The sequence below is a fragment of the Magallana gigas genome, chromosome 7 (genome assembly GCF_963853765.1).
Source record: "Magallana gigas chromosome 7, xbMagGiga1.1, whole genome shotgun sequence".
Classification (NCBI taxonomy): Eukaryota; Metazoa; Mollusca; class Bivalvia; order Ostreida; family Ostreidae; genus Magallana; species Magallana gigas.
Window position 1 is genome coordinate 11,217,893 of NC_088859.1, and position 26,534 is coordinate 11,244,426.

A 26,534-nucleotide genomic window follows, 5' to 3' on the forward strand; every position below is an offset into this window, starting at 1 on the left:
ATTGTAGATTGCATTGCGCAAAAAAACATGTGCTGCAAGTAGGCAATAAGGCTATCAGCTCATAAAAAATAGATATTGAAACCTACACGTACTTCCTTCATGTTTTATGTACAATGTACTGTAAACAATCAAGTCAGCCTTAACACGGCAGACGTGGAATGCTTCCAGAAACAGCACATTAGATCTACATGTCATACATTAAAAAAATAAATTCGTTTACTTTGAATTTACCACAAAAAGGCGAAGTTATTGGGTTTGTTGTTGTAATAGTTCTCAGATAAGCTACATATACCTATGCCATGGCTATTTGGTCATGATTACTACACTTGTAGGTGCACTGGATTTTCACAGACAATCATAATCATTCAATACGAAAATGAATTACTGATGGTTCCTAGAAAGCGTTGAAGAATATAGGTAAAAGAAAGAAAAATAATTATATTCAGATATTGAATATTCATCGGTCGCTATATCACGCCTACTAGTATTTATTTTTGTCTGCCATACTGGCTATTTTGCATTCTTCCCTCTAAAAAATTATATCCCACTGTTTTCAATTTTTTATTGAGTAATAACATTTATTACAAAAATACGTGAATTCATAATTCACAATTTAACTGACATAAGATGAATATTTTTTTCGTGAAAATAAACAACATCACAGTAATATTGACACATGGAAATGATTGCATTAGGCACACTTAACGAAACAAACTCAACAAATTAAATATGTCGTAAAGACCAGCTGCTTTCCTTTCAAATAAACATGTGAATCAGGCAGCTTATCAACAAAACGAAGCTGTTATCACGTTGCTGTTAAACCACAGTTTCTTTATGGAATTCCTTTGGCGTATTAGCGTTGAATTGTATCGATAAACTGGAAGAAGTCTGCGGCGGACTTTCATTGTCTAATTTCATTAAAGCTTGAAAGTTGCTTTTTGCTTTGAGAACTTTTTTCTTGCGGAATGGAAGCTTGTTTCTGAATTTTGGATGGAGCAAAGCATAGATCATGGGATTGAGAACTGTTGAAAGCTTGGCAAACACGCCTGGAATTGTGGAAGCCAGAGGTGTAATAACACTGGCGTCTCCAAAGTTACCGATGATGGCCACCACAGCGTAAGGCGTCCATGATAAACAGAAAATAGAGATAATCACAAGAGAAATTTTAGCTGTTTTGACATGAACACTGCGAAACTTTCTCACTTTTCGATTTTGGATTTGTAGCGTGTTATTTCCGTCACTGTAACAATTGACAATCTCTTTCTCGTGTTGTAGGACCTTGAGGTAGATTCTGACGTATGAGCAGATGATCAGAAACAGCTGAACAGTAAAACAAAACACTAGAATGGATGCGACATAGGATTTTGTGTTCACGTCACGAGAAAAGAAGTCAAATGTACATGACGTCATGGAACCTTCCAGAATGATCGAGCCCCATCCGATTAATGGGCAAATGGCCCACACAAAAGAGTAGATCCAGATGAACATGATGCTGATGAGAACAGTTTTATTTGATGTCCGTATGTGTCGATATGGTTCTCGTATCACAATGACGAAGAACCTCTCAATGGCTATCATTGCCAGAGTGTTGATTGAAATAAAGCCCGACATTGCTCCCACAAATCCATAGACTTGGCAGCCTGCAATAAAGCGAAAACAAATTTAATGGCATCCGAATATTTGATTTCGTTTGCATTATGTTTTAATGTATCTATTTACCGAAAAATATTCACGGTCCTTTATCATCACGCTTTGATCGAGTAGCCGGTCATTCTTGTCATTTTTGTGAAACGTTTATTAAGGCGTCACACAGGCTGAATCAGGCTTGAATAAGGCAGACGACCTAGGCTTTTTTGTTTGTATAAATTTTACTGAAATTCTTTTTACATGTCGTTGATACTCAACTCTCTTTATTTGAATGAAATCAAGACGGACCTACGCTTTGTTTAAAACAATTTTATATCAATTTTTTTATCTTAAGTAAATACTCCCTCCGTTTGTATATAATTAAGACAGGTTTTTACTTTGTTTATAACAATTTGGTTTCATTATTTTTATCTTAAGTTGATTCTCTATTTGCATCTAAATATTTTCAAAGATAATATACACACTTTGCATTTACTTTCTGGTGATATTTCTTTCTGAGAAACAGTCATGCTTTCACGTGTCCAGTGTTTACATTTTACAGTCTCTTGTTTGTGATAACTACGAATCCAAGCTCGGAATGTATTGTTTAATCATTTCATAAATGACGCAAATAACGTAGTGTTGGGATGCAACGGGTTCTGCATAGTCATGAATATATTATTAAAAAATGAAAATAACGGTAAAATTTAATTGTTAAGTATTTATAAAATTGTACAATTGTTGATTTTTTTTTTACAAAAACGAAAAGCCACGCCGTTTCAAATCATACTAAAATCAGTCTTTTTTGTCAACGGAAAATATGTAAGTTTATGCCTATCTCTAACGACCATTTATGCGTTCATGGCGAAATGGTGCAAAAATGTTATCGGAAATTGTAATGAGGTTTTGTTTTTATTAAGGATAACTCTGATGAAATACGCAGAAACTTCAACGCTTCCTAAATAGAGATTCATTAATTGATAACCAACGCTTATGTTCGATTTACTAATTTAATGCTATTAGCATCAACCAAACAACCACTAGTGCGCAACAACAACGGAATTTAGTGCGTGATTTATGTGTTATGTTATTTTTTTTATCAACTTAATGATAATTTAACAAATCAAAGATAAGGAAACAAATAGATAAGTGTCGTAAAAATTATTTGCGGCGACACGAAAGTCAATTTTTAATACCTCTGGAACTGTTATCACTATATATAAGTATTTTTTGCGCATACACTGGACTGTTTATTACCAATATAAGCAGATGTCATCATTATAGCTTTCTATCTACGTAAACGGCTGTTGTACAGTCGTTGGGTGAATTTCATTCCCATTAATAGCCCTAAACATTAATTGTTAAGATCTTTTCTAGGATCTACATCAATGTTCATAGAGACGCCTATGTTATTGGGTGTTTGATGGCGTAATATTGTTCACACGCACCTGGCTCATGCTCATTTCCTAGGGAAAAAATCTTCTGAACAAACTTAATTTTTTACTGATATAATATGAATACAAGACATTTTGATTAAATAAATACTTAATAACCAACAAATTACAACATAAATATACTCAAGATATTTGAAGCCTTTTACATACACTAGATCATAGTTACCTTTATGAAAAGCAGTTATGTTAACGTTAATTGAAAACGATAAAAATGTTTAAACGATCAAAAGTAAGGCAAGTTATAAATACCTATGTATCCGAAAATCCAGACCCCCCTAAAGCTTGATATGGCGAGCCAAGGAAGGTTTCCGAGGGCAAGGAATGTGTCTGTAATGGCTAGATTAAGTACCAGAAGATTAGAGGAAATTCGGAGGCTCCTATATCTGAAATTTAAGAAAAAAAGCATGTTGTCTGTTGTCAATTGCAGTCAAGGAAAACTATTTCCTTCCTTTTAAATATTTCATACTGATTTGATTTTATTTCATTTGGAAAATGAAGCTGTAAGGACATTGTAATTTATTCACACTCAATGAAAAGACCTTTTACTATCTCACTCTGGGCAAAAAACACACTTACAGCATGTTTTTTTTCTGTATTGAAAATGGAAATGACACAATTATTCTCTCTATAAAAACAACCGTATACTAATTACATGTTGAAGGAAATTTACAAGCAAGCACAAAATCCACTTAATGGGTATCATGCTTGATAAGCATGAAAAGTAAGGTCAAGATTTTTTTTTTGGCAGCAAAAATCCATGAACCCTGTTTTTAGCAGTATTTGTGCTTACACGTAAAAAACTGATTGATACCGCACATATATAATTCCTTTAGAATTAGGTACAGGTGCACTAAAGTCAACCGGGTTAAGTTTAACTGCACAAAACCATGACTATAGGCTTTCTCCTGGCCTTGTTTGCTTCCCACATACAGAATTCTTAATCAAAGCTATAAAAGTGTGAAACACAGAAAGAACATTATATAATTAATCATTCACATTCGTTTACGTGTACTACCTAATCCAACGACATTAATTAACGGGAATTGAAATGGGGAACTAATGACAAATTCAGAGAGGTCACTATGTAGAAATATATTCCTGTAAAGGAATTTGACCAATTAACAATTATACAATTGACTTCTATTTTAAAAGGGCATGGTCGCGATTTTGGTCAAAAATTATTTTTTTACGTTTTAATGTTTGCAGTGTTTAAGTTAAACATTTCTAATAGGCAACCAAAATTTTAAGTCTGTCGTTGAGTAAAGGGTAAGTTACAGAACTTACAATTCTTTGCTATGTAACCAAAGCTTTTGTTTATATTTTGAATGTTGAAGTAAAAATTCCAATTTTAGACCTAATATGAATGTGATAAACGTAAGGAACCGTTTATTTACGCTTAAAACGAATTAGAAGATAGGAAAATCAGCTTGAAAATGATTTTTTACTGATATATTGAATCTATGTAAACAAAAACAGGACATGAGCCTTGTTTACATTATAAAGAATTGTGAGTTTCGTATTTGCTTACATGTATAACTCTACGACTGACTCTCAAATTTCATTTTGTCATTAGGCATTCCTAAAGCATTGTAAATAATAGAAACAGAAAAAAAAATAGAATTTAACAAAAAATCGTGACCTTGCCCCTTTTAAACATTTTTTATAGAACATTATTCTTTCATCAGAACAATTATTTTAAATACCACTATTACAGACAAAAAGAAATAAAAATACGATAATTATATCTAATATCAATGTATAATTAAAAACGATTTTATTACAGTCTCTTGCACGCAAAGTGAGAATTGTACGCATTATATGATTACACGAATAAAGTGGGATTTGACTTGAATGATGCAAAAAAGAGATCAGGCAAATGCTCTCTTGTGGATTAAAATGTAGAACAGCTTTTTTGGCTAGTATATAAATGTTAGGAAACTTATTATTTTGTTTAGTAGTGAAAAATGACATACTGTCGAACAAAAAAATGAAATGTTGTGATGGCGAACGGTGTTCAAAATCAAAAGTCCAGAGGAAAAATACAAATCAAGGTAGGATTAGGTGCTCTGAAGGAGTGAACATCCTCTGCAGACAATGCCATGAATTATAAAGTATATGTTATTATCGAGGAAAGGATCGTTATAAAGTATATGTTATTATCGAGGAAGAGGTCGGAACATAGTTAACTGTCAATTAATGCCCCGAAACAAGAATTTTAGGAATGGTATGAACTGAAGTATGAAGTGAATAGTTAATGTGGATGAATAGAACCTTATAAACAACAGTATATAAATAGTGCCTGTTTGGGAGGATAACAGTTGAAATTGACACCCCGAGAAAACAATGGTTTTCTCGGGATGTCAGTTTCAACTGTTATCCTCCCAAACAAGCACTATTTATTTTATTATACTGAATGTCTAAACTTTAGAGAAACATTTACTGCTTTTGTATAGAAATGACGTGAATTCTACGGCGAACCGGACCACTCAACAATTCGTTGTGTTACCCGTTGCCAAGTCTGTTGCTAACGCTGAGGGTAATAGAACGGATTATCAACTGCGTCAAAACCAATCAGATTTCAGTATTTAAAATTAAAGTATAATAATTTATAATGTTAAAAATTTACAAATGTGCACTAGTTGGCCATAAAACGGATATTAAAATTCTTGAAGGCCGTTCGTGTTTCCAACAAAGACTTGCAGCTGTTCGTTTCATTTATTGCGCATAACTGTTTAACATTAAAGCGAGATAGAAACAATGTATAAGATTATGTTTAGTTTCCAATAATTTATCTTGTAAGAAAATGCCTTGCACAATGATAAAAGTGTCCCATAGCTCCTTATATCCATTTGTTAGGCATATTAAAGTTTTGTGATTCTAAGAATTCAAAACTGCCAATAACAATACAAAACTTTAATATGATATATAACCAGTGGGCTGCAGCCGATGAATACGGTGCCCGGATGTCAATTGGTGTGACACACACACACACACAGTGAGTGCAAGTTTTTCAGAGATATAGTTAGGCCTAAAGGTATATGAATTATGATAGTATGATCTCTGTTATTCAGTCGACTTCTCACACATTTCACCTGACATACAACAGATTTAATGACATAGTTTCAACTTGGGAGATATTAAGCCAAACTAAAAAAACAGAGGCCAAAACATGCAGCGAGACAGGATATTCCATGTTAATGGGGCAGTTTGGTTTATTTTCAGCAACCGTGAGGTGATTATTTTTAGTATCAACCTGTGTTTCACATTTACTGGTCTGTGTTATTTTTCTCGTCAGAGCATGCACATTAATATCCTAAAGATAAACACTTAGGTGTCTGAAAGTTGACCGATTTTTTGTTCGTCTAGGATTCCTGTTCCATTACATACATGTACTGCCATGGATTGTCCAAATGCATATACTACAAAGGCAGCATCGTTATTCGTGTGTTTACTGTACCCAGGTTAGGTTTTTAATTTCCGCATGTGGAAATTTTTTTGAAATTATGAGATTTTATAGAACACACAATGGTGGTTTTTTAAATTTATGCGACGTTTTGATAAGTAAAAATAGCTAAGGAAAGATAATAATCAAAAGTACTTGAAATAAGGTTTCACTGGAAACACCCGATACATATATTGATACTGACCAATAATCAAGAAATAACCGATAAAACTTATACGAACCCAAGATTCTTCTAGTGCATCTATTAATGCTTCTAATGACAACGCAAAAGGAAAATTTCCCCCTTAAAAAAGTCAAATGTTCAATAATCTGCTTAATATGAAATTTCGTAGAAGAAGACCACCACAATATATTGTAATTTGAAACGCGATTTATAACACGTGATTCTCATCCAACCTGCGATTTCGGAATTAACTGAAGCATAGAAATGGGTTATGCCTACCAGCTTGTTCATGGAAAGTACATTGTATGTATATAATTGATATTCCTCATTATCCACCACTTCAAGAATCTCAAGTTTATCTAGTTACTAACTGGGTCCTAAACTTATCATTTTGAATCCAAAATAAAGATGCCTGAATATTAAACGACGCAGAACAGGCCCTGGTGCCATAAAAGTTAGACGAGCTCACTTTTTATCTCAGTCTCACTTTTACAAAAGGAATATATAGTGGAAAAGTGAGACTGAGATCAAAAGTGAGCTCGTCTAAGTTTTATGGCCCCTGGGCCAGGGGTTTTTGTTTTAGGTTTTTTTGTTAAAACAGATTGTTAATAACAAAGAATAAATTGAACAACAAAAAAAATAAATAAGACTTTTAGCCTAAAATTTGTAAGTTTTTTAAGTTTTCATTTTAAATCCGTTTATCAAACACTGATCGAATGAAAATGCCCTCAACAAAATATTCTAGATAAACTAAGGTAAAATGCTATTTTTATTTTAAAGGTAAGTTATTTTGTATAGCCGATATTTATGACGTCTTTGTTATCAAATCTTGGAGACGTTATTTGAAATTCACACAGATTTATTCAAAGAAAGTGGTAAAAAATGAAATATACGTGCTAAGTAGTATATGCATATCAATTTTCTTTGTTTTACTGAATCGAGAAATTGGAGTAAAAACAGTTGTGTTGCCCACCTTGCGTTTTTTATAGAAGGGGGTGACAATTTCCGTTGTGTATTTATAATAAGCGATTTATTACTAAAATTCCTGGTTTCTGATACTACATTCACATGTATAATCACAAGATCAGCCTTTTTGTCTGAGATGTTGTGTACTTAAATTTACTATCTAATTTATTTTAACTGAATAAATTTAATCTTTGATTTGATGATGTTTTGATGATAACATCAATATAGTCAACGAAGTAGAATTCATCCTAATGTCACGCAAACTGGACTGCGCATATTAAAACCATATTGAATACCCGGTACATCAAATGTCAAGCCATACTATGGAATTCAGCAATTTCAATGTTTAATCGAAAAGTTCAAGAAACATTTATTACGTAATCTGCTAAATGGCATTCTTTGGGGCACTCTAAAAAAATGCATGTCTTGAAATCGAAAACCGCCTGCTTACAGTCTCTCTCTCTCTCTCTCTCTCTCTCTCTCTCTCTCTCTCTCTCTCTCTCTCTCTCTCTCTCTCAGACAAGTTACGAATCAATCAACATGTAAAAAGGAGGTCGGTTTTGACAATAATTGCTTCATTCGTCAATACATTCCTGGAAAAGACAGTGCCACCTAATGATTTGCATAAACTTAATTGAGATTCTAAAACAAACTTGTAACAAGCAGTTAGAAAACATTAAAGAATCCCCCGATCTTCGAGTCAAATTGGTTGTCTTGAAAGCAAGACCATTATTTTTACGTCATTGTTTAGAGGGCTGGATTGACATCGCCATTTTAAATCTCCTACAATGAAGAGCTTTGTATACAGATATAGCAACATAATGGAATTCTAAACAATATGGATAATTTCATTACTAAATGATACTTTATAACTAAACAAAACATAACTGAAATCTAAAAATCCGACCAATGGTTGATTAGCCTTCTTAAGAATTCATAAAATGATATCCAGCGATGGAGGCAAATAATGCTGTGTTTGGGTAGTGTTGTGTAAGTTGAGATCCCAAATGTTATTATCCATCTGTTGATGACTGCCCTACTGTAAATAGACAATCCCCATGAAAGACGCTTACTCGTTATCATTCGGAACAATTAGATGTCCCCGTTGATCTCTCTGATCGAAAGAGGTAGTCGATTTTTGTATTCAATTTTTATTTCTGATCTTTTGCCAAATGTCATTCTAATGTATGATAAATATCTAAGTGATGCTTGTTTAAGATACTCTGAATATATTAAGATATAGATAGTGCTATGAAAAAAATACAAAGTTTTTTTTAGCCTCAACATAAGGTGTGTACAGGGTATGCATGACATATCTTTTCTTTTTGTTTTTGTATTTTTTATTGATTCTTCCGAATTTTTAAAAAAATTGATAACATGTTATAAATAATTAAGGTTAAGCATCATTAATCGAGATCAAACTGTGTGATGGTCGACGAAAAGTTTTCACAATAATTTTCTTGTTCTGTTTGGAGTCGACAAGAGCTTATTGCTATCATTGTTACCTTTTCTATTCTGAACATTGTTTATTTTTTTCTGAGAGAAAAGTACAAATATAATATATAGAATGGCAATGAATTTCTGAGTGAAAAAAAAACCCACACCAAAGTTATCGAGTATAAAGTGGAAGTCATTAACACCTGCTGGGTCGAGGGAGAGTTTGTTTATGACGATCTTATATTAGTAGATGTCTATAAAGTAATGACTAATTCTGAATTTTAAAAAAGTGCCTTTTATGGATAGTTTGCAAATCAAAGATGCCATGTCAATAGAGATCAACTTCGTGCAGTTAAAGCTCGAAACTTTAATGTTTAATAGTAAATACCCCCCCCCCCCCCCCCCCACTTCATTAAAAAACAAGCAATAACATTACATAAAAGAAAAAAAATATCAAGAGATTGATTGGGAAAAAAATATTTTTCCTACTAAAGATTAGTGCAAATCGAGCGTGAATTAATTTGCTTCACATCCGTTGGGTCTCTTCAGTGCAGTAAACAGTCGAAAGTCAAATTGTTTTCATCCGTGCTGACAGCAATTGCCTGTATGTTATCACATTTTTTTGCTTTTGTTTCATCTCTTTGCTGGCTATTCAATATAACCTTTTCAATTTAACCACCTATGTTGGTGAGGGTTTAACCCCATGGTGGATTACTTACCTGTAAAACATCCAAAGTATAAATCCATTTGATGTAAAAGAAATAATTCCAACAATAACCACTACCACTCCAAGTATTAAATGAAATACATGGGACACCCCTTCGTAATTTAACCAATGGCGAGCTATAAGTTTATGCAGTTCACAAGACGTGAAGTTCACGTCTGTATGAATGATATTTTCCATCATCTACAACCATACACTCGGATAGCTGTACAGCCCTTGCTTATTACGCAATCACATGGTTTCATGTATGCATAGATGGTGGCGTTGAGAATAGAGAGAGAAGAGATCTATAAAATCAATACTGGGGTGTAAGAAATCCATCCATGTATTTAGCATTTATCTAGCTTTGGTTTAGACTTCAGTTAGATTAGTGATTTATTGAATGTAACCAATGAGCGATCGGTGTTTTTATTAACACATTATGCAGCTGGTGTTCTGAAACTTCTACGAACTGGTCAACGAATCGGCGTAATACTAGTTACATAAAGATCTTGAAAGCTTAATATGACATACAACGGTTAGAACAGGTGGACCAAGTGACGCTGGTATTACACAAACACAACTCAATCTGTCTTATTTATTGTAGCTCGAAGTTCAATTAAAGAAACAGGATATATATTGAAAACTACCATAAAAATCAAATATATATTGACGTATAGTATATAGTATAGTATAGTACCGACTAAATTGATTTTATTGATTATTTATTATGATATCAACGATATGTTATTTCGCAGGGCAAGTAGTTTCTGGACTTAGCACTATTTAGATAATTACGCACAATTTTTCTTTTTCTTTTTTCTTGGGCTTTTCCGACAAGAATTCCGAGCTAAAGACGGAAACCCCATATATATCACGTTTTGTTTAATTCAGAGATGGAATAAAATGGAGAGTGTAGATTTCAATCTTAATGTTTCTATAGAACTATGAAATAACTATACGTTTTCGTAGGCAAATAGAGGGAATCATACTTGGTAGATGTAAATATTAATAATTGAATATCCTTTATTCTTCATGCAATATTCAAAGAAAATGACCTTTGACAAAATTGGCGTTTGTTTTTGAAGATCTCAAAAAGTAAAATTTCTCAATAATTTTCATCGCTAAATCAGGTTCCCTGCCAAAGTCCCTGTACACTTTACATTGTTACACCGCTTTAGCATTTCAAGGGAAAATATCAGTCCAATAGGGAATGTATTAACGGGCCGGGTACTGATTGTGTTATGGATATATGTAACATAAATCATTTATGTCTAGGTTTTGATCATGTTTGTGTGTTTGATGTGTACGGTATCGCACATGGCTTGTTAGAGTACACATTTTCAACATAAATGTAAAATATCAAATTGTAAATGTATGTGTGATTATGAATATTTATGTAATATATGAGGTTGCTAGATTTACATGTACGTATGATTTTGTTTAAAAGGTGATCAGAGGGGCATGGTCACGATGTTGGTCAAATTTTATTTTTCTGTTTATATTATTTACAATGCTTTAGGAATGCATTTCTAATGATAAAAGGAAATTTGAGAGTCATTCGCAGAGTTATAAGCAAGATACAGGGCTCACAATTCCTTGTCATGTAAACAAGGCTCGTGTCCTGTTTTTGTTTTAATCGGTTCAATATACCAGTAAAAATCTTTTTCAAGCTGATTTGTCTATCTTCTTATCTAATTTAAGCAGAAATAAACAGTTCCTCACTTTTATAGCATTCATTTTAGGTTTAAAACTTGAATTTTTACTTCAACATTCAAAATTTAAACAAAACGTTTGTTTACATTGCAAAAAATTGTAAGCTCTTCAACACACTTATAACTCAACGAATGACACTCAAATTTTGGTTGCCTATCAAAAATGCCTTACTGAAGAATTGCAAACATTAAAAACGGAAAAATAATTTTTGACCATGCCCCTATAAGATTTATTCTTTGCAACTGGTATTGCCATTATCAAGATTAAGAGGTATTTTAGGTGTGTGTTTACGTTAACTTATATTTAATCACATATTTTTGTACTAATGTTATTTTCATGATAAGCTGTATTAAATGATAAAAATATATAACATTTCATTCATAGCAAATTGTTAGGTTCATTTACTTGACATTTATTTAAAAAAAATATATATATATTTTTGTTCAATATCAACATATCAAAGGTTTTTTTTTTTAAAGTTTGAACCTTGCACATGTCAAATTCTATCTATGTCAGTAATACTATGGCAACGAATGTTTTTAGCAACTTCCTACAATTCGTGATAGCTACTTGGTAAAACTATCGCTACTTCGAGAACAAAGTGTTTTCAATGGATGCACTAAAACAATAAAAAGAAAATTCGTGGCATAAACCATTACAAATATTAACTTTTAAACTATTTATTTTATGAAAAAAAATTATCGTCAATAAATTAAACCACTAGCTAGATAGTGTCATTATTATCAGAAAATTTTGTTTTCATCATTGTGACTGGTCAACAGAGGATTCTCACTCCTCCATGGCACCTGATCCTACCTCTATCTTTTTAGAGGTCCGTGTTGCTTTGCTTTAAATTTGTATTTCGTTTAATGGACTTTTGAGATGGTTGACAGTTTGTTATTGTCATTTTTTCATCCACTACACATAGACACTCACACAGGCGCCATTCGATTAAAAAAAAAGAGAGTCAATTATTGTGTTTGTTTCACTTTCTTCACATGAGTTCGATTAAACCTTCCAAATGAGCTCCTTGGCAAATTTTTCTGCAACGTTAGGATATTTCAACATTTGAAGAAGATAGGACCTATGACATTTATTTTCACAAGGTACATGAATATTTACTTCTAGGAAATATGATTTCTGGGTTTTTTATGATAATTTTCGACACATTTTAGTCATAAGCTTTAAAATATTTGGAAGATTGAAGCATAATTAACTATATTATGCAGATATGGTTCTTTTAGATATTTTGTATAATCGATTATTAATCGATTACGTTCATTTTTGTCTTATAATCAATATTTTTATAACATGTAATTAATTAATAACCGATTAAGTTAATTTTAAGAACGTGAATGATACCTGGTCATATTGTGTAAACTAGTTTTAGAGTTAAAGGGGTATTTTTTCTATGAATGATATGCGTATTTATGACTTAATATTTCAATCTAATTGAGATAACATTTTATAATTTCTACTATTTATTCAAGCTCAAAATATCAAATTATATGCAATAAAGAGAGCTTAGCTTTTTGAATTAAACAAACAAGGACCTTTTCTTTTTCTTTTTTTTATTTGGGGGGGGGGGGGGGGGGGGAGTTTTCGAGTTTGATTGAAATCTTGACCTTGCACCTGAAGCCATGATAATTATTCTGTCAAAATTGCTTTCTTGGAAATAAAAATTAGATAAAGATTTATTAATTAAAAATTAATGAGCAATATGCAAAGAATTTGAGGGGACCATGCTACATGATTTGAATGAATTCTTATTGGAGCTTGTAATTGTTGTAGTTTGATATATCCGTTCTGGGGTTAATTATTTTCCTTAACTGACCAGGACAAACACCCTAAGGATCACTTACACCCTTTTATCTCATTCTCTGGCAAAACAGACACGACCTCTCTCTCTCTCTCTCTCTCTCTCTCTCTCTCTCTCTCTCATGGTCAATCATTATGTAGCTCTAGTAAACTTTCTAAGACACATTAGGTTGTATAATTAGGTTATATAAATAAACCATTTGCAAGAGAGCGAGAACCACAGAGTGAACAACTGATTATGTGATTATACACTCACGTAAATGGTTTCTTTTTTACTTCTTAAACTTTCCCCTACAAATCTTGACTAAATTTGTGTGTAGTATTTATTTAGAGAAGCAATTAAAACATTTTTCTTTTTCTCAACTAGGCAGCTAGGAAGCAAAAGGAAATTAAGTGTTAAGGTTAAAGCTAGGGTTAGGGTTGGGTTTAGAGGTTATGGGGTGCAAGTATTGTCATACTTTTGTTTATTTTAAATAAATCTTCAAAAATCATTTCAAGTCAAATGCATTTAGAGTCCAAAATAACTGCAAATGTAGGTTTCGTATTTATAAAAATGCCTCTATAAAATATTCACCAAAATTTGGTCTGAATAATTTGTTGGTTTAATAACTAAAGATTGATTTCATGATAAAAATTCATCCGTTTCTCCAATACACATAACCCAATAATGAAACATATCATCCACAGGATGTCCAGATGGTTCTTGACTGACTTATAAATGATTAGTTTCATATTGTGTTCATTGAAAGATTTTGTAATACAATATAGGTATTCGTCAATATTTACTTGAGTATTTCTCAAAGATATCTTTAAAGCTATTTTTAAAAACACATCAAATGTATACTGATGTCAATTGAAAGGCCCGTGTCACTGGCAGTATTTTCCAAGCAATAATGGAGACACTATTGACTTCTGCGATGTATTGTGGCCTAATTTTACACTTCTGTGAAAGTCAGGCTAAAGAGGTCAAATATCTGTAGATGTCAGATGAGAGAAAATATTACCAGTATTTTGAATTGACCATTTCTCAAAGTTTCTCTAAATATTTCATTGACCAATCACAAGGAAATAAGACTAAATTTCTTCAACATTTTTCTTTTTATTTTTGAGATAAAAATATTTTTATTCACCGGTTTTTATGTACACAACCTTTTTGTATGTTTGCTTTCTAAGAGAGAATACGTTTCTGCTGTCAAGTGTTGGCTTTGTGAATATTATTTGCAGATGAATTATTGAACTTCTCGTAACTCCTTTTTAAATTTTATATAGTCAGCGCTAAAAGTTCCCGATTTTTTTATTTCTATTTTTTACGTGATGCCATCTCTTTTCTTCTTTTCCATTATCTCTGAAATTTAGTTTGCAAGTATCGAACATCCAACCAGTGTATCACGTATTCACTGATGAATTGTTAGTGTATAAAGGTTATTCAAGTAGGGTTTGGGGTCAGAACCAATCTGCATATGATAATACATCTTTATATTAGCATTGTCGCTCAAAAGGAATAAATCTGCATGAAAATCTCAACACTCAAAAGGAATAACGTTAACTGTGTAATCTGCAATGTGTCACCCAGGCAAATAAACTCACGAGTTGTATCAAGGGCACTGTTCTACAATCATTAGCTTGGTTGTGGTATTATTGTGACACCTGGTAGGCTGCAGAGGTCAATCACTACCAATTACACCTTGTAATTAAAATACGAACACAGGATCTATCATGAATTGAATAGCAACGTGTTGTTTGTCTTCCAGTTTAAATAGAAAGATGGGTTGGTGCAGTATACTATAGTCTTGGAGGTAACGTATCATGTGGATGACGAGATGCATTACAACTTATAAATGCAGTACAATTTCACACCAGGGATATATATGTTCATTGATCTGACGGTCGTTATCTGTCGGATATTTTTTATGTTACTTTATTCCTAAAGCAATTTTAATATAATATAACATTTTCATGCACGTCAGCTAACACACAACTTTATGCACTAACATATTTTTCTGTTATTTGAAGTTTATTCCATTTGATAGGCAATAATTTTGTTATCTGATTTTTAGCTGCATGCGTTGTTACCACGAAGCATGGTAACGTGTTAACATAACATGACGAAGCGCACTGCAGTACGGAGTTCATTAAACTACCTCAGCTTTTTTACACTTAATACCTTGTGTCTTTACCCTTTCATTTTAAAATGTCTTTATACGAATTAATAAATTATTTGCTCACAAATGATCGAGAATCAGTAGCTATTCTCTAACGTTTTCATTTTATTTACCGTTTATCTCTTTGCTGACAGTAGGGAACCCCTTAACGTCATATGACGTTACTAATTCTCCGACCAAATATATACTATTATTGTTTTATTCCAGGCTGTTTGATTTCATTATTACAGTTTCTACGATCCCAAAAATGCATAACAATAAAACACAAATGTACCAATGTTTTTTTTAATAATTTGCATTTTCGCTCATTTTCACAGTTTGCATCAGTATTTTATCATGGTTATCACTTCTCGCTGCTCCATGACGTCTGACGACATCATTTTGTAAAGTCAGTTGTGTCATGGTGCGTTTTATTTGTAAGGCTACCAATTCTTGAAATCAGACAGAAAACCTTTTTAAAAAACCTTTCGCAAGTGTTTATTTATTGCAAATTTAATTCTGGTTGTAACGCACTTTCTGATTGGCTAAAAATATTTTATATCGTACATGTATAAAGAATGTTCCCTGCGTCATAGTAAGACTACCGTCAATAACGTATCAATACGCCTGACTTAACATTTGAATTTTGTACAATTTTGCGTCATTTTAAAAGTCAAATGACCGTTTTTATCTACAATGAGGAGTAAAAAATTAAATTATAAGAAATGAATTCAATATTTATTAGTTTTATACGATATAAAATGGTTTGAAACGGTTTACACTTTTATAAACCACTTCACGATTTATAAAGCCTAAACTGCCCAAAACGATTTTTTATCATATAAAACAAATAAATATTGAATTCATTCCTTTAATAATTTGCTTAATTTTTTCCATATTGTCAGCGATTTCAAGCATGATAAAATGAAAGTAAAACTTCAATTCAGACGCTTCATCTTTCTAGCAACATAAACATGCGCATTTGAAAAAGAAATTAGAATTGTGAAACTCTGTTTTCATGCTTGTCTACGGTTGAAATCTCGATCAGTTGTATCAAAGAATCAGTTTCTAGAGAAAATGGATGCATTTTTCTGTTGAATACTATTTTTTTTAGTTGAGGACAAACATGAGGCACATGGGCCACATCGCTCACCCGATCAACTATAAACAAAATAAATTTGGCAAATTATAAAGTTTTCTCCAAAATGTCGGGACAATGTTGAAGTACAAAGTATAAGTATCCTGCATTAAAATTAAATTGAAAATAGCGGGCGGGCGGGCGGCTACCAAAAGGGTACCCTCATTGTATGGATAACTCCTCCTACAGTTTTCAAGATAGGAAGTTGTTCTTTTGAAGATCAATTGTACATATATCAGAGACTGAGAGGTGTGCATATTGCTAGGATTTTGATTTCTGATTATTTATGAAAAAATATTACATTGTAGCTTTTGAACTTAGTCATTTTCTGGCAAAATATTGCATATAGGGTACCCTCATTGTACGGATAACTCTTCCTATAGTTCAAGATAGAAAGTTGTTCTTTTGCAGATCAATTGTACATATATCAGAAATGTGCATATTGCAAGGATTTTGATTTCTGATAATTTATGAAAAAAATACCAGCTTTTGAACTTGGTCATTTTTGGCAAAATATGGCATATAGGGTGCCCTCATTGTTTGGATAACTCCTCATACAGTTTTCAAGATAGGACGTTGTTCTTTTGCAGATCAGTTGTACATAAATCAGAGGTGTGCATATTGCTAGGATTTTTGATTTTTGATTATTTATGAAAAAAATACCAGCTTTTGAACTTAGTCATTTTTTTGGCAAAATATGGCATATAAGGTACTCCATTTTACTAGATACGGGTTGACATGGATTATGGATACAGTTCACATAAAAGAAAACCCGGTTTGCTGTCACATTGACAGCTTTTCACTTGTCCTCAGATGTTCTTATGTTGAGCCCTTTTTATAACTGGATGACTACATAGTTATATCACATACTGACATTCCCATTCTCAAAAAGATCTTTAATAGCTGTTCATATAAATATAAACCTACATAAAACAAGAATGGCTATTGTCTAAACCACTGACTATCAACAAATGGCAATATCTTTGCAAATGAGTTATTCTATATGCTTTATATTTCTGAGAATGATCAAATTTATTTCCTATGTAAAATTCACCCCCCCCCCCCAATTGTGGTCTCATCCTTTTTATTTGTTTTTTAAAGATTACCTTTATATTACACTACATGAGAATGCTTATACACAAGTTGCAGCTTTTCTGGCCAATTGGTTTCTGAGAAGATATTATTTCTCTTTATATTTTTTTTGTAAAAATTCGACCCCAACCAACCCACCCGCCATGGTGGCCCTTCCCTACCCACGGGGGACATGGTTTCAACAAATACCTGAGGATGTTTCCACACAAATTAGAGCTTTTCTGACCGATCGGTTATGAGAAGAATATTATAGATTTTTTTTACCATAGATTTCTATGTAAAAAATTTGACCCCCATTGCGGCCCCACCCCACCCCTGGGGATCATGATTTGAACAAATTTGAATATACACTACATGAGGACGTTTCCACAAAAGTTACAGCTTTTTTGCCGCTTTGTTTTAAAAAGACGAATTTTCAAAGATACGAACAAATTTTTAATAATTCTTTATCATCTACCCTTGCAAGAAGGCGTGGTCCATTATTTAAAAAATAATTTATATCTCCTACACCTAGGGATGTTTTGTTGAATTTTGGTTCTGGAGAAGAAGTCGAAAATGTTAAAAGTTTACAGACGGAGAGACGGATAGAAAAAAAGACGGACTGAGGGAATAACACCAGACAAAAAGTGATCACAAAAATTCTCATGAGCTTTCACCTCAGGTGAGCTAAAAACGGTATTTATAACCGGGTTTTCCAACGGAAAAAATCCGGTTATAAAAATGGTGAAAATGGCGGGCGGGCGGCTGCTAAAAGGATACCCTCATTGTAAGGATAACTCCTCCTACAGTTTTCAAGATAGGAAGTTTTTCCTTTGCAGATCAATTGTACCTATATTAGAAGTGGGCATATTGGTAGGATTTTGATTTCTGATAATTCATGAAAAAAATACCAGCTTTTTAACTTTTGCATATAGGGTACTCCATTTCACTGGATAAGGTAGGTAATGTTTATCAATTCAGGGTTGACATGGATTATGGATACAGTTCACATAAAAGAAAGGCATTATCCTGTTATTAGCATCGCGATGCTGATAATTTTTGACGTTGTTGACGTTATTAACGTCAATTGTAGGCCCAATTGTAATACTTTTATAATACTTATCTTATAAGAGGGAAAGTATAAAGTTCACGTTATTATTTGTTGAATCTATTAAAATGTATATATTTGTGTGTTTCTCTGTGTTGTACATAACGCTATTTAAAGTGTAACAACAGTAACATTTTGTTTTGTAATGATCTACTACGGAATAAAGGTAAAATATAATAAGATATATGTTAATCCATGTCATATTACGATGAAGAATCAGGCACCAAAGTTGTATTTTAAAAGTATTTCATTACAGAATAAAGGTCGGATATCGAGTCCATTTCAATCTGTAATGCTTATATCGTGAAGGAAAATGGCATTGGGGTTTCATAATTAAAATCAACTTTGTTACGGAATAAAGGTCAAATGCGAAGTTGTTTCTTGTATGTAATGTATGCCATTTATTCCGTTGAATAATATGTCAAGAAATTTCATAATTTATATTGATAATGATAGGTTTGTGAGTAAATAATTTACATTCTTGCTCTTTATTCCGTAGAAGAATGCGTGAATTTTGGACGAGGTTTAAATGCACGGACTTTAAATGCATGGTCATTACACAGGGATGTCGATAACGGGACAATTACTAGACATACGTTTATTCTCGCTCTCTCTATATATACTCCTGTTATTAGCATCGCGATGCTAATAATTTCCAGCCATTTCGGATGAACTGAACACTCTGTAATAGTGACACCCCCCCCCCAAAAAAAAAAAAACCAAGCCCCAGGTTTTTTTCTGATGGACCCCCCAAAGAAACCCTCTTTCCCCGGAATACTTCCCTTCGGGGAGTTTTTATAATGATTTCTGAACATCGTCTCTCTATATATACTCCTGTTATTGGCATCGCGATGCTAATAATTTCCAGCCATTTCAGAGTGAATATATAGACGGACAAATCATTCTCGATCTCTCTATATATACTCCTGTTATTAGCATCGCGATGCTAATAATTTCCAGCCGTATTTCAGATGAACTGAACACTCTGTAATAGTGACATCCCCCCAAAAAAACCAAGCCCCAGGTTTTTTTCTGATGGACCCCCCCCCCAAAAAACCCTCTTTCCCGGGAATACTTCCCTTCGTGGAGTTTTTATAATGATTTCTGAACATCGTCTCTCTATATATACTCCTGTTATTGGCATCGCGATGCTAATAATTTCCAGCCATTTCAGAGTGAATATATAGACGGACGAATCATTCTAGCTCTCTCTATATATACTCCTGTTATTGGCATCGCGATGCTAATAATTTCCAGCCATTTCAGAGTGAATATATAGACGGACGAATCATTCTAGCTCTCTCTATATATACTCCTGTTATTGGCATCGCGATGCTAATAATTTCCAGCCATTTCAGAGTGAATATATAGACGGACGAATCATTCTAGCTCTCTATATATATACTCCTGTTATTAGCATCGCGATGCTAATAATTTCCAGCTTTATTTCGGATGAACTGAACACTGTAATAGTGACATCCCCCCCAAACAAACCAAGCCCCATTTTTTTTTCTGATGAACCCCCCAAAAAAACCCTCTTTCCCGGGAATACTTCCCTTCGTGGAGTTTTTATAATGATTTCTGAACATCGTCTCTCTATATATACTCCTGTTATTGGCATCGCGATGCTAATAATTTCCAGCCATTTAAGAGTGAATAGATATCATTCTCGCTCTCATGTATTTATTAAAGGTATGATGACACGTGTGTCTATCGAACACGTGTTTTTGTTTATTTATATTTATACCGGAAACCAAATTTGATTGGTTTCTATAATAAGTATTTCACCTGTTATACAGGTATTTAAATTAGAGAGGCGCGACTTCTCGTGTTAAGTGAATAAAGAATTTAGCGCCATTCGAAGGCTCTCTCTTCGTGCAGTTAGACGTGGCCCCCACCCACCCACCCTACTTGTTTTCGTGTATCATTTTATTGTAATTAACAATTTTTCTCATTATTGTAGAGAACTGAGGAGAACTGAAGATATTTGTCTATAACTTTATTCGAATAAACTGCACTCTTGAGAGCGCTTCTGTACCTACACACTGTGTTTATTTATTTTATAAATTATTTATGTTCGGTTGAGTGTAACGAATTAGAACATAATATATATACTCCTGTTATTGGCATCGCGATGCTAATAATTTCCAGCTTTATTTCGGATGAACTGAACACTGTACTAGTGACATCCCCCCCCCCCCAAACAAACCAAGCCCCAGTTTTTTCCTGATGGACCCCCCCAAAGAAACCCTCTTTCCCGGGAATACTTCCCCTCGCGGAGTTTTTATAATGATTTCTTAAGATCGTCTCTCTATATATACTCCTGTTATTGGCATCGTGATGCTAATAATTTCCAGCCATTTAAGAGTGAATAGATATCATTCTTGCTCTCTATATATACTCCTGTTATTGGCATCGCGATGCTAATAATTTCCAGCTTTATTTCGGATGAACTGAACACTGTAATAGTGACATCCCCCCAAACAAACCAAGCCCCATTTTTTTTTCTGATGAACCCCCCAAAAAAACCCTCTTTCCCGGGAATACTTCCCTTCGTGGAGTTTTTATAATGATTTCTGAACATCGTCTCTCTATATATACTCCTGTTATTGGCATCGCGATGCTAATAATTTCCAGCCATTTAAGAGTGAATAGATATCATTCTCGCTCTCTATATATACTCCTGTTATTGGCATCGCGATGCTAATAATTTCCAGCTTTATTTCGGATGAACTGAACACTGTACTAGTGACATCCCCCCCCCCAAACAAACCAAGCCCCCGTTTTTTCCTGATGGACCCCCCAAAGAAACCCTCTTTCCCGGGAATACTTCCCCTCGCGGAGTTTTTATAATGATTTCTTAAGATCGTCTCTCTATATATACTCCTGTTATTGGCATCGTGATGCTAATAATTTCCAGCCATTTAAGAGTGAATATATATCATTCTTGCTCTCTATATATACTCCTGTTATTGGCATCGCGATGCTAATAATTTCCAGTCATTTTGGATGAACTGAATACTGTAATAGTGACATCACCCCAAAAAAACCAAGCCCCAGTTTTTTTCTGATGGACCCCCCAAAGAAACCCTCTTTCCCGGGAATACTTCCCTTCGCGGAGTTTTTATAATGATTTCTTAATATCGTCTCTCTATATATACTCCTGTTATTGGCATCGCGATGCTAATAATTTCCAGCCATTTAAGAGTGAATAGATAGAGGGACGAACTATTCTTGCTCTCTAGTTATACTCCTGTTATTAGCATCGCGATGTCAATAACAGGAGTATATATAGAGAGACGAAACATTCTCGCCAAAGTATGAATATTTAGTGTATTTGCGATGAAGTACTGGAATGCACATAAGTGATATTATGTTTTGTAATATTCTACACAGATGCATCATCCTGGTGTTTAAAAAAGGTATAAAGAGTATTCATTGATAATTTTAACGCTTCTGACGTTACGTAAAATAACGTCAAAAATTATCAGCATCGCGATGCTAATAACAGGATAATGCCAAGAAAACCCGGTTTGCTGTCAAATTGACAACTTTTCACTTGTTTGCAATTTGTGCGTAAAAATGATTAGTATCATCGATAATTATTTAAAAAATTTAATCTTAATCTGTTGAAACAATGCACCAATACTTTAGCGAAATGATACTTGTTTTGTATATATGGTCCTTAACAAACCAATTCTCCGGTTGTTTTTTGGGGAGATAGGGGAATTCTACACAATTTTAAGAAAAAAAATCGCTGTTTTTGCCAATGTCAAACTGGCAAAAATGGCGATAAATTGTAATATCACGATTTCTTATCGTAAGTTATAGGAAGCTTATGAGTACATGTATATTGGAAAACGACTGCAGATTGATTATTAGTAAAGGCATACTCTGTATTCTATATAATCGGAATGGTTCTATATTCATCAACCTCCCTTAATGAGGAAAAACACCCTGGCAATCGACTGAAAGAGCAATGACTTTGGATTTGACCTACGTCAGTATACTGATGGTTAAGCTACATGAATGAGAAAGTTGCATTTTGTGACAAACATAGAGATATCGTTTGTGTAAGAAAATGACTTGAGTCTACATCATACTGGTATACATGCATCATACAAAATTATGTATTGTAGCTATTACTGAAATACGTTTTTACGAAAAAATTCCCAACGTGCGCCGATATATAAAAACCAAACCCCTCCCTCTTTTAACTCCATTAAAAGTTCATTGTTTGTATACTTTTGTACCAAGAATCATTAATATTAACATTAGCATTACTGGCGGTATTTTCTACGGCATCCACCCTTTTCATCACTTTTCTTTCAAATATCCCTTTCTTTGACAACTGAAAAGATCGCGGACAGTCTGTAACATGTGGCTTGATGGTTTTATATACACCTGTTGTCACTATGTAACTTGACTTCTGTTTAACCTTCAAAAGCTTCGCTTCGCAATTATTTTTCTAGAAAATTAAGAACCGTTTCAAAATCTTATTTCCTAAGATGTTTTCTAAAATTCAAAACAAATCTCCCCTCATTTTTTATGAAAGATAAACAGGCGATCTGAATAATTTAGAAGAAAGGAACTTCATTTGGCCCTCAAAAAGTTGGTCTTGTATACTTGGTTTAAAGTATAATTCATGAAAAATGGCAAACGATGACCTGTACTACCAAAGAACACTTTTAAAAAGGTTCTGGAAGTATTTTTTATGTCTTGAGCTCTTCAAATTGACGTTATATAAAGCACGTTATTGATATGTTGAAATGCCATTAACAATGTTTAAACTGTTATTTAGAATAAGTTACAAACATTTAAATTTCATTTCAATCAAGTCTCATCACAGTGACTGCAATTGAAAGTTGTTTGGGCTTACAAGGGAAAAAACTTAGTCCTTGCACGATTTATCTAAACATTTATACTCAGTGTAGCCATTTTCTTGGCTTTCTCTACAGCAAAAAAAAGTTAATTTTGGACTGAAAGCTTACCTGCAAAACATCCAAACAATGAATCCATTTGCTGTTACTGAAATAAGTCCCACTGTAATAACAAATACTCCTAAAATCAAATGCATTGCATGGGACAGACCCGAGTACTTCATCCAGTGGTGAGATATTAGTTTGTGCAATTCGTAAGACGTCAAATTCCCACCTAGACGAGGGATGTTTTCCATCATTTACAACTTCCCACTAAATAAAATGCTCACCCCTGTCAAGATATCATGGTTTCGAGTGAGCTGTGATAGTGGCGTCCGAAATGAACTGAGAGAAAATCTTAAGAATCGAAACTGAATGGTAAGGAATCAATACGCAAAATAGCAATGGTCCAGCAAGTGTCAAGTACATTACAAACTCGATGGATTATTTGGTGTAAGCCATGACCAATAATTTCTAATTAAATCTAGTCCGCTGATAATCAATCATATAAACAAGGTTCGATAAGGAACACATTGCAACTTCCGTTACGAGATAGAGTAAAGTATACATGACGTAAAGCCTGAAAGGTAAATTGAGCGTCGTTTAGTTGTTCCGGAACTTCACATGTTCAATATAATAGGAATATTGATACTATATATATTATAAATATAATATATACAAGTACAAATGTTTATCATAGATTTTCATTTTTAATATACATGTACATGTGATCACAGCAACTGTGGTTCTTGTACAGTCTGTGATTTAACATTTGTAAATCTTAAAATGATTGAAATAAAATTGCAGGTGTTTTGGAATTGCCAAAAATTGTCTTTTTATTTATAAAAAGCATTTAAAAAGAAAAAAAAATCTTCATATCAATTAGAATCAAACCTCATGTCAAATGAATTTAACGCTATTTCATAGTCATTTTTTATATGCTTGTTAAACATGCAATTATAGTAATGGAATAAACTCCACACCTTGCAAACTATTTTTCGATTGTTTTTGTACTTTTTTAAGTTTAAGATATAAGATGGGGGTTTTTTTCTAATTGTAAAGCGTAGAGTTCTTACACGTTTGTTTCCATTCCCACCTATTAAAACAATCATGTTTCAAAAAAAAACCACGGCTGCTGATATAGTATATATTGTTAATTCTTGAACTAAAAAAAGTTAAACTTATTCGGCTTCGCACAAGATGAAATACTTATCACAAAATGGAGTCGATGACCTCACGTGCATCTCAAGACGACACGTGTGGGTTCATTACTAGTACTGTCTTTTACTAATTAACAATTTTTAATTGCCAATGAGTCCGTGACTAATTAGTCACGGACTCATTGGCAATTAAAAATTGTTAATTAGTAAAAGACAGTACTTTGCAGTGGTTGTAAGTAAAACGGGATGGTGGTCGCCAGCTGGAACAGCTCTTCTCCGGAAACTCCAACTTCCACACACATCAACGATCCCTGGCAATAACATTCGAGCCATTCGAAAGATATTAAACATAAGTTCGCAGTTCGATTCAGTTTAGTATTTCACGGATTGTAGCACGGTTATAGAACGTATGATCCCTCGGTTTCCTATTTGTTATCGACGTCGAAAAAGCATGAACTGTGTATGTTTTTCCATCATGCATTATACTGTATTTGCAGTAGCACAAGCTGTTGGTGTAATAGCTTAATTTACGATTGATCGTTCGTTTGCCATAATTGTGTAAGGCAAAATTAAAAAAAAACAAAACAACATTTACTAACTAGTTCTTTTCCATGATTCTTAACAGAACAGATCAATATGACATAATCCGCCTGGAATAGAGGATACAAAGATGAGCACTAGATCTCCCTATTCCATTGTTTAGATGAGCACATACCTCTATTTATAAACTTTAAAAAATTATGTACCTTTTATCAACGACTATTCTTACAGCAAGGGTTGCTTTTAATGTTGTAAACAAATCAATTAACAATTTAATGAGATCTTTTCTAGGGATTTGACAAGTGCTGTCTTTTTTTTCTTTAACTTCAAAACAAGTTGAACTCAATTAAAGAATCCCTTCCCTAATGTTGTATGTATTACAGTGTTCTGCTTACATTTTATAGGCAAGTATTTCAGTAACTTGCAGTTTGTCCATGGAAATTTATGTTTATTTGAACTTGTAGATGATAGTGAAAACCTTTGATCAATCTGAATACTGCAATTGTTTTTTGATAGTAATTCATCAAGGAGTTTTCATAGCTCAAGTTGATGGACAAATATCTCATAGTCGAAACTATATCGTTTTAGATGAATAAAGTCTCTACATGTACTTGCGCTTAAAAGTTTCCGATTTATTTTTCCATGTTTAATTATCGTAAACATCGTTTTAAAGTAACTAGAGTACCTCTACTGGTTTTTACAGTTTGAACACCAGCTGTCGACTAATAAGCGATATACAACACGCGAAATCCTTTGTAAGGTAAACAATTACACTGTATGCGTATGTCATATACTTAGGTAATATACTTCTATAATGTAATTTGTTAAGTTTTATACATCCCGAAATCTTATCTTTAAACTTTGAACATTTTTGATGTAGACCTAAACAGCATTCTTCTTTTCAAGGAGATCAATAGCGTCCAAAAATGTCCACAGCCATCCGACCCCTCTTATAAGTAATTTATTTCAACTGAGTTAAATTGAGTTCAGAAGTTATTGTTATCACTTTTCTGTTCTTTAATGTACAAAGTAAGTAGTGTCAATTAAGTTTGAGAAAGCTTATAAACTTATCACAATTTAACGTAAACTGGATTAATATGGTCGTATTTTT

The 26,534-nt window shown here is 33.2% G+C and overlaps 1 protein-coding gene across 3 annotated transcripts in view; it reads right to left on the reverse strand.

The window, feature by feature from the left end:
* Window positions 1–547: 547 nt before the first annotated feature.
* Window positions 548–26,534, reverse strand: part of LOC105338322 (rhodopsin) — a 43,513-nt gene continuing 17,526 nt past the window's right edge. The window contains exons 1-3 of one of the 3 annotated variants that reach the window (XM_066067018.1): window positions 23,796–24,173; window positions 3,330–3,463; window positions 548–1,640 (exon numbers count right to left, since the gene is read on the reverse strand). In XM_066067018.1, coding sequence (XP_065923090.1) covers window positions 817–1,640; window positions 3,330–3,463; window positions 23,796–23,983 — 1,146 coding nt within the window. In that variant the 5' untranslated portion in view covers window positions 23,984–24,173 and the 3' untranslated portion in view covers window positions 548–816. Of the gene's footprint in view, window positions 1,641–3,329; window positions 3,464–9,828; window positions 10,133–23,795; window positions 24,174–26,534 lie in introns of those variants that run through there. The other 2 variants (XM_011443382.4, XM_066067017.1) reach the window with 2 other exon arrangements.